The sequence below is a fragment of the Suncus etruscus genome, chromosome 8, assembly GCF_024139225.1.
Source record: "Suncus etruscus isolate mSunEtr1 chromosome 8, mSunEtr1.pri.cur, whole genome shotgun sequence".
Taxonomy (NCBI): domain Eukaryota; kingdom Metazoa; phylum Chordata; class Mammalia; order Eulipotyphla; family Soricidae; genus Suncus; species Suncus etruscus.
The window spans coordinates 100,746,258-100,756,138 of NC_064855.1; the positions used below are offsets into that span (position 1 = coordinate 100,746,258).

A 9,881-nucleotide genomic window follows, 5' to 3' on the forward strand; every position below is an offset into this window, starting at 1 on the left:
ATAACATTTTTGTGTCCTGTCTCACAAAAAAATAACCAAAAATTACTCATCTGGTGAGATTGCAACCTTAACATCAAAATTCAGAATAATGCATAATTTAAGACAAAATCATCTCACATATCATGTATTCATCAATATATTATTGGGATAAATAGCTATCAGATAAAATATTTATTTGCTAAATAATAATTGATCCTACATATGAATATTTATGTGAAAATATTGTTACATTTCCTTCATGGACTTTAAAATAATTTTTCCTTAAATGATTATATATTAAATTATTTGATGATCATAGTACTTTACCCTAAGGCTTGTAGTAAATATATTGGTAATTTATATTTACTTAAATGTCTGTAATTTATAGAACCATATGGCACATTCATCTTTTTTTCTTAAACACTAAGACTTTTTTCACACTCCTGGTAATGTTACTAAAGTTAAGTCCTTTATATAGGACAATTTTTTTAAAAAAAGAAGACACACTGAAAATAGAAAGGATACAAATACACAGTCATCTAAGATACAACCTGAATCTTTATTGTTTCTTCCCTATATTTCAACTTTTACAGCTACATACTTTGAAAAAGAAGACCCTTCTTTAAGAAGTCATCATGTAAATATATATCTACTCCTTTAAAAGATTAGGGTTCATAATATGAGGCAAATTGGTTTCTAATTCCTTTCTACTACTTCTACAGTCTTCTACTATCTATCTAGAGATTATCAGTTATAATCAGAGTTACTGCTTACTCTCATTAAGCATCAATTTTCCATTAGCATAATGGAAGTAACAATACTTTATGAAATCATTCTCTGGTTAGGATCCATTTAATTAGTTAAATAAATCATTTAACATATGTCTAATGTTGATGACCATTTAAAAACAAATGAAGCAATTATTTAAAAATAAAGTTTCCTCTTGGTCCTTGGTTTCTATACTTGAATTTCTTTTGAATTAGTCTGAGGAAAAGTTCTTGCCTTCTGTACACTTTCTTCTGGAAGTTCATGTTTCTCATTTAGACTCATCATGTCCCAGTATTAAAGTTTACTCGACTAGTTTTTTGAAAGGAGTTTCTAGCTACCACAGATAAGTAACATCAGACATATTTTACCTTCTTAAGGTCATAATTTTGTTGAAGATATGACTCTTCCAATTACCCAACTTTTCCAACACAGATAATTCTGGAAAGAAACCTTGCCAATAACTCAGTTGTACACTCCATAAAAAGACATAAAGTCATTGTAAGAAAAATAATAAACCCAAGCTACCAATAACATTTGTCAGAGGACTGTAGATTCCAAGTGTACCTCTTTGAAACATATCCCCCACCAAGAATCAAGAGAAAATGATGAATGGCCTTTGGAATAGTATGGTTTATAATATTTTATTTAAAAAGCATTAAAATAAATAATACATACTCCCGAACATCAGTGTTCTGGGGAATTTCTTTAGAATATGAATTTTAGAAGGCAAATCTCCTTACAACTGCTCTGGGGAATCTCTTTAGCTGATATACAATCCTATAATTTTGGTTTTAAATCTGTGGTCTGCAGTCTTTAAACATACATCTCCAGATGGATATGTGGTGGAATGCAGACCCCATCAACATGTCTAGTTCTGTTTGTTTCCTAGTTCCTTAACTGCTGATAAAATAGATTGCTTAGAAATCCCAGAGGAATATGTTTGAGGCCAGAGTTACAGAGGCTCATAAGATTGAAATAGTTCAGTGCTTTTCTGGTTAATTACTGGGTCACAACCAGAAGTCCAAGTCATGGGAGAGAAACACTTCTTTAAGATAATGATTGATTTCCATAAAGATCAGTACTTTACCAAATTTCAATGGGGGCAGAATGGGTGGGTGGACGCTAATTAGTTTAAGGTTTTCAGCAGATTTTGAATTCAAAATGCCAGCAGCATTTCAAATGCCAGTCATTAGGGTTGTCTTTCATTGCAGAGTGCTGACCAATGAAATCTCCACTCTGTTTAATGAGACTGATCTAGGCAGAGTCAATTAAATCAAAATCTCGACTAACATCCTTAGTATATCTGCAGTGTGTGCAGAAGTGGCACAAGCAGCAGGAGGGGTGATGGTATCAATAAAGAGAATCACTGCTGCATTCAGCATGGGGGGTGAAAGGGTAAGGGGATGGGGCAAGCAGTACTCTATGGGGGGAAGCTAGAAAGTTGGGGAGCAATAGGAGAAAGAAACCATGTCAAAGGTTGTAAAACTAAGTAAGGCCTGAATAGAGCCTTAATGTGGCTCAAGAAAGGGTTGCACCCCCACACCCCCACCACCAACCCTTCCACCGCAAATCCAATTTAGCAACAATAAAGAAAAAGCTGGAAAAATGTAAGGACCCAGTGTTGAAAACATTTTCACTTTAATACTGAAAAAATATGCCATTATAAAATCCTTGAATAGAATCAGTAAGTTTTACGTGCTTCCTCAGTTCTTTTTTCCTACTTTATAAGTAAGAGTTACACCAGCACAGAATTGCTACCAGAAGATCGCAGCCTAAGCACTAGAGTGACATTAATTGGTCATGCTTAACTGCCTCAAAATCTTTTTTTTTAATAATTACACTGATACTATAATAGAAATCATGGGTACTTATTTTACATTCAGATGGAAGGCATTGTTGGATATGTCTAGAAAAATATTCCCCCTTAAAATAAAAATAAAATAAAACACACCATCGAAATCAAATCCAAAGCCCAAAAACAACCCAGAAAAAAAAAAAACTTCGCTTAACAAAATACATTTTGGAACTCATAAAATGGACTGATGACTAGCCATGCAAATGTCTTAAATAAAATCTTTACATTTTTTTTTCTGTTTTCACAGTAAACTTACGCTCTGAACTGCCTACTGATCACAAATAATGGCGAAATGGCACTTTCTGATTATACTGTATTTCATTTCGAGAAAGTTTGATACGATGGGGACTTATCGGGTAAGAGGGTGGTGGTGGGTGCTGTGAAGTGGGCGCGTCTGTCTCCAGTCGCGGGGAGCGCAGCGTCCCTGGAGCGCAGTAGATTCCATGCGAGCCATGCAGCACTTTAATTTTTTTTTAATTTGCTTTTTCTTTTGCTTTTAGTTTCTCTTTAAAGTCAAAGTTATTTATTTACAATACATTCATGCCTTCGTGCAACTGCCCATCCCTGCGTCTCCAAACAGGGTGTCCTCCTTCACGCCCCCACCTGCTCCAGGGGCTAATCCAGAGAGGGTGGGGGGAATAGATGATCTGTTTGTCTATATAGATGTGGGGATATGTATAATATATATGTATAGGACTGTTGCAGCCATCCCTCGGTCCCCTCTGCAGAGTGCTGGGGAGGTGCTTGTAGTTCCCAAGAGCAGGTCCCCCTGCTGAGCTTTGTCACTAGCGCCGCTTGCAGCTTGCAGCGCGTTCCCAGCTCGCCACAGTCTGCTCTTTGTTTCCAGAAAGCAGCTAAAGTGCTCAGAAACCCTTTTTTACTTTTCTCTCTCTCTCTTTCTCTCTCTCTCTCTCTCTTTTTTTTTTTTTTGCAAGAACTATTTACTGACTTCGGTCTCTCCAGCCTCGAGTGCGCAGAGCTTAGATAGGATGTGTGAAAAGGGGGAGAGCTCCAGTGAACCCCTAGTGGTTATTGGGGTTGCGTGGGAGGGGATGGAGAGGGAGCCATTCCTCCTTCCCCCAGTCTTTGGGGTTTGGGGGCTAGGCTGTGCGCTCCCTCCCAGATGAGTGTCTCTTTTTGTTGTTGTTGTTGTTGTTGTTGTTGTTTTTAGTCTGAAAGCGAGTGCGAGCCACAGTCATAAACCCTGTGCGCCCCATCTGCGTTGTAAGGCCCATTGTGCCAGTAAGAAGAGTCACAGACGGTCTGGAGGGAGTTGATTTCGGACGCCGAAGAGTTGGCATCCCTTCTCTTAGACCGTTTTCTGTTCCTCAGGATAAACACCAGCATGCCCACGACGGTGAAGGCAGAGGTGACAAACACCAGAAGCAGTCCGGGTACCAGCACGGAGATGGACACCCTACTGGTGTCTAGGTAGGAATTGGAGTGCGTCCCGGTCTCCGCCAACCCGGTGCTGTTTTTACTGTGCGCGGGGACCGTGGGCGAGATCCTGGCGTACAGCTGGGGACAGATGTCATCGTTGGCGAGGAGCATGAAATCCTTGCGAAAGAAGTTCACGGGTGTCTCGCACTTGAGGTCGCTCAGGAGCACTTCGGAGCCCAGGCGCTCTGCCCATTGCTTAAAAGGCACAATGGTGCAGGAGCATTCCCAGGGGTTCCCGTGCAAGTCGATCTGGATGATGGAGGTCAACTGGTCCAGCACCCCTGCCACGGGCAGGTACATGAAGTAATTATTGTGCAGGCTGAGCTTGGAGAGAGACACCCCCGCGAACACATCCACCGGGAGGGACCTCAGCAAGTTGTTGTTGAGGATGAGGATCCTCAGTTTAGGCATGGCGTGGAAGGTGCCAGGCAGAATGAGCTGGATGGCGTTGTACTCCACGTTTAGGTACTCGAGGTTCTGCAACCCCGCAAATTTCTCCCGGGACAGCGTGTCCAGGTAGTTGCTATCCATGTACAGCCACCTAAGGTCCAAGAGGTTCTTGAAAGTGTTGTTCTCCACCGTGGCGATGTTATTGTTGCCCAGGTCCAAAAGAATGAGGTTCTTGTAATCCACAAAGTGTGACTTGCGGATGCTGTGGATCTTATTATCTCGCAGGAAAAGCTCTTGCACGTTGGGGAGCTTGGGTTTCAGATCAGCCAAGCTGCTCACGTTCCGGTTGTTGCAATTCATCTTTAACCCGGACCCCGGGAGGACTTGGTCGCAACTGCAGCCCCCCGGGCAGGTCAAGCCATGGGCCGGGGGCTTGTGGCGGGCACTGCCAGTGGCTATCGCCGCCGTGGGTCTGATTTTGATCTGCCAGTTGCCTGGGATCTTTGTACCTCCGTTTGGAGCAGACCCTGGGGTGGCATGATCTTCCAGCCCATTTATCTTGAAGGGAGTTGGCAGGGGGCCAGGGACCAAGGTCTCTTCTTGGGCAGGGGGCGCTGGGAGACTAGAATCCACTCTGTTTTTCAAAGGACACAAGTCCTGCTCAGTGGTTTCATTGAGGTCTTTCCCCTGCAGTCTAGTGGGGGCTTCGCACACCACTCTTCCGATCAGGGCATTTTTGGGGATGTTTTCCAGCCATTCTTTCAGGGACAGCAGATCACAGGTGCAGTCCCACGGGTTATCCTCTAGCAGGATCTCAGCAATGCCCGGGATTTGTTCCAAGACCTCCTCGTAAGGCAGGGTTTTCAGCCTGTTTCCTCGCAGGTCGAGGTGGGTGATGGGGACATACTGGAACACGTTGGCAGGTAGGGTGCTGATGAGATTGTCATTTAAAATGAGTACCTCCAACTTGTTCAAGTCCTGGAAGGCCCCCGGATCTATATCCCGTAATAAATTAAAATCAGCCTGGAGATATTCCAGATCGTCCAGCCCCAGAAAAGTCTGCTTCCGAAAAGACTTGATCTTATTGTTGTTGATGTGCAGTCTTTTCACCAGCTGCAGCCCCAGAAAAGCCCCGGGGACGATTTCATGCAAGCCATTGTTTTCCATGTGCAAACTAACCGCATTATAAAAGTTAGCAAACTCATTAGGGAAAAGTCGAGTGAGGGAATTGCCATGCAGAAATAGATGATAAAACTGAGAAGTCGGGGCGGTGAAACGCTGCAGACTTGTAAAACCCTTTTTTTCACAGTCTACGTGCAGGTCCCCTTCTATCTCATTGCAGGCACAGATCTTCTCTTTGCAAACGTCCCCTGTCACGTTTCCAGCGGCAAAACAAAGAGACGTCTCCAGCAACAAAATCCAAAGCAGCATTTTTAAAGCGAGCAATTCATCCCCGATCTCCTCACAAAGTAACAGCGACCACCATCCTGCTCGCCACAGACACAATTCAAGTTCATTGAGTGCTCCAAGGTCCGAAGCCAGGAAAGGAGAAAGAAAAGGGTTTTGGGGGGGTGGGGGTGGACTCTTTCCTCCCTAACCCCCCCGCACTGCAACAACCCAGACGCCAGTCAATAATTATATCCACAAACTCTCCAGGCACGTAGTGCAAGGCAAGCAAAAAAAAAAAAAAAAAAGTAGGAAAGCTAATCCCACTGTTAGCCCTTATTTAAAAAATGAACCAAAAAAATAAAAGAAGTTAAATGTCTACGTACAAATGAAAAAGACACTGTTACAGAATCTCAGCTAGCGGTCCTGACTTATCGGGAAGGAAACAAAGCTAGGAATTAGAAGCAAGTGCATGTTAAAGAAACAAGAAGCAGAGGGGTTTGCAGCGTAGTACAGGCGCACTGCCTGTGCATGGCTGTGCGTCGGACTGACCTTGCCTCTCTGCTACAAAGCAGGGGATTTCGGCGGCTTCTTTGCAGGAGGCGTCGGAGCGAGTTCTAGCAGTGGCTGCGGGGTGCCCTGAAGTCCCCCCAGCCCTGCCCAGGGGGTGCTGTCCAGTCCCCCGGTGCTGAAATCACGCTGCTGGCCCCGAAAGACTCACGCTGCACTGCCAATGGCGCTGGGAAATTTCCGCAATCGCTGGGTTTTGTGGTTGTCCATCCTTTTTTTTTTTTCCTTTCCTCCCCTTCTGGACTCTTTCAAGCTCCCCCTTATTTTTCTGGGCTCCGACTCTCGGTCACTAAGGCTCTTCTTTGCTTGCTCTCCTTCTCTTTCTTCTGCTCTTTCGGAATTGCGTGGAGGGGGAGGAGGTTGTGGGGGTGGCGGGGGTGCAGGGGGGAGTTGTCTGAAGGAGGGAGAGAGAGCGCGAGAATGGGGTTGGGGGGTGGAGAAAAGGGGGAGCGGAGAGTTGCTAAGAAGCTCTGATCGTTCCAGCCTGGTGCACTCTGAAAGATCTGACACCCTCTGCTGATCTGCAGTAGCAAAAATCCATCTGGTGAGGGAATGCTGAAAGGGGGTGGGGGGATCAATCCACATACAGGGCAAGCGTTAAAAATGTGGGTATTAAAGGCTGTCGATCCACATAGACACTTCTTTTAAATGGATTATTTCATTCTTTTTTCGCGTGATGGAAACTTTACCCTTTCCTTTCCTCACCGACCTCAGCACGCACCCACCGAGCTCCAGCTTCGGGAGAAGAGTGCTTTTAAAACATGTATTTCCCAATGGCTGGAATAAAATTAGTGTCAGGGTGTCAAGCGAACAGCAATTTGAGGTAATTATACTGCACACGCCATTTTCGTCGGTGCTTTAAATGCATTTCTTCCATCTCTGCAGTACAGTGTTTTAGGCTATTTGATGTTTTTGTAAAAAATTTTTTTGTTCATGTTGAAAGTGGTTATTTGGATCCACTCTCATGCCATATATAATTTATATCAGATAATTATTCCTGATGATGTCTCAGTGTTCGCAAGACATCTCTTTATAAAAAAAAAAAAAAGACGAAGGATTCTAGTCAATGTGGTCATTGAGAGTTAGGTCTTTCTCTGGTGGTATTTCTTGAATGTTATTTAAGTCTGCTTGATGAAAACACAATACTCGCTTGCGTTTCTGATTCTGGACCGGACCCTAAAGCTTTCACTGAGAACCGGAAAAGGGGGTTGGGGGCTAGGGAAAATCCCAACTTGATTCGTAAGTGCTTTTAACCCCCCCCCCTTGGCACGGAGGCGTGCACACCACACACACAAACACACAGAGACACACAGACACAAAGTTTCCATAGCTGTTGGAAGGATTTTAAAATGCTTACAAGTAAATAACCAGTTGCATCTTAAAAGGGTAAAATGAAAAGCAGTGGTCTTCAAGGCTTGGTGCACCCAAGCAGGTAGCTAGCAGTTTTTCCTTCTCATTTCTGCTGAATGGTTCACTATTCAGGGGGAGCAGTTAGCAGGCTGCATATAGAGAGCAAATAGCTGCTTTCTTCAGACCAGATGAAGATAATAAAAAATAAAAAACAAGCCATCTGAGAGTAGAAGTAATATAAAATTATTGCTTTAAGGAAGGAGCTTATGCACACTTTTCTTATCAAAGTTCACATCCATTCCTTCAATCTGTGCTTTTTAAAAAAAAGTGCATCACTTATCTTTTGAACTATGCAGGATTCCTATCATTATTTTTTTCCCTTTTTTTCAGTAGAAGTAGAATATGTTTCCATCTTTTTCATTTTAATTAGGCAGCAAATTAGTTGGACAGCTGTTATCATTCTCCTAATAATTTATGCCAAAGTAACATACTAAAAATGTATTCTTTTGAGAAGGCTGGAGAGATACAAATTTTCCAGATTTGGAGAAGAATTGGGAATGTCTGAAATTCAGAGAAGTATAAATATTTGAGGGTGAGGACATGATTAATTTTTGGAGGAGAACAGCAGATCTACACATAAAAACTTCTTATAGTCAAATGCTGTCTGTGAAACTGAGTTTGTGGATGAATGATACCGAAAGGCAGTGTGTGTGTGTGTGTGTGTGTGTGTGTGTGTGTGTGTAACAGAGAACATTTTTTGCACTTCCAAAATAATTGCTCTTACTTATTTTAAAGTAAACATGTTGAGATGGAGAAAGAAGGAAAATAATCTAATGAATTTGAGACTATTTCAGTCAATCAATCACTCAAGAGTTATGCAATTCTGAAATGCCTCAATTTTAACTTGAAGGAAAATATTTGTTTCTGTTTCTTTGTAGAGGGCTCAGGTGTGAAACTAACTGGCCCAGAAACCAACCACAGAAAGGAGGACAGCATCCTGTAGTGTATGTGAAAAGGATAGTCTAGACTGAAGAATAAACCCATGCTGGCAAATGTAAAGGAAACACTGATGGTGAAGATTATAAATTCACACTTTGAAACATAATTGGTTAAATGCTTATTTAAGTTACTGAATACTTTATGTGCAGAGACCCAAAGTACATATTTAAATTGATTTTAGATAAACAGAATTAGGGTAACAAGCAATTTATTTTGTCCCTATCGCTAGGCAATGGAACTATGATTTTTTGCCCTCTTAAAACTAATCACATTAGGAAATTTGTAGTGAAGGTTTTCCTGTTTACACTATTATTTCCTTTCTAATTATGTCTTCTTCAAATAGCTATGTCTTCAGTTTAAGAATGCAAGTGGGAAAATGCTAAAAGGAGAAACAAGACATCAAGAGAAATTATTATCAAGTTATGTCAGCCATCTAAAAATATACACCTTAGTGAGGCCAGAGCATTGGTGGCACAAGCCGTAAGACATCTGTCTGCCTTGTCATGCCAGCCTAGGACAGACTATGGTTCGCTCCCCTGGTGTCCCATATGGTCCCCCCAAGACAGGAGCAATTTCTGAGCATATATTTCTGAGCACTTTAAGCAGGTAGGGCATTTGCCTTGCATGCAGCCAACGCAGGTTCTATCCCTGGCATCACATATGGTCCCCTAAGTCTACCAGGAGAGATCTGAGGACAGAACCAGGAGTACCACTGAGCACACAGGTGTGATCCAATAACCCCAAAAAATCTAGATGGATGAATGTATGAATGGATGGATAGATTAATAGATGGATATATATTAATACCTATATAGGTATTTTATATAGGTTCAAAGCAATTTATAATGAATATAAAGGTATACAGAAATCCATGGTTAGTTTACTTTATCTATACTACTTATTTATTCATTTACTTTTAGTTTGGGGCCAGGCCTGGTTATGTTCAGGGTAACTCCTAACTTTGTATTCAGGAATTAGACCTGACAATGCTAATGGGACCATATAAGATGCCAAAGATTGATCCTACATCTGCTATATGCAAGATATTTTATAGGTATCAATGCATATATATTAATACCTATATAGGACATATAGGTTATAGGTTCATATATGCTATAAAATTACAAATAATGGAGTATTGAAA

At 41.9% G+C, this 9,881-nt stretch overlaps 1 protein-coding gene across 1 annotated transcript; it reads right to left on the reverse strand.

The window, feature by feature from the left end:
- Positions 1–3,518: 3,518 nt before the first annotated feature.
- Positions 3,519–6,388, reverse strand: SLITRK1 (SLIT and NTRK like family member 1). The gene is made up of 2 exons (XM_049778952.1): positions 6,371–6,388; positions 3,519–5,919 (listed from the first exon to the last, which is right to left on the reverse strand). Exon 2 carries the CDS (start codon positions 5,861–5,863, stop codon positions 3,770–3,772), a length of 2,094 nt encoding a protein of 697 aa, XP_049634909.1. The 5' UTR covers positions 5,864–5,919; positions 6,371–6,388; the 3' UTR covers positions 3,519–3,769.
- Between the last annotated feature and the right edge of the window lie 3,493 nt (positions 6,389–9,881).

Coding starts and splice junctions, on each gene's coding strand:
- SLITRK1 (XM_049778952.1), bottom strand. CDS start 5,863: ATGCTGCTTTGGATTTTGTTGCTGGAGACGTCTCTTTGTTTTGCCGCT.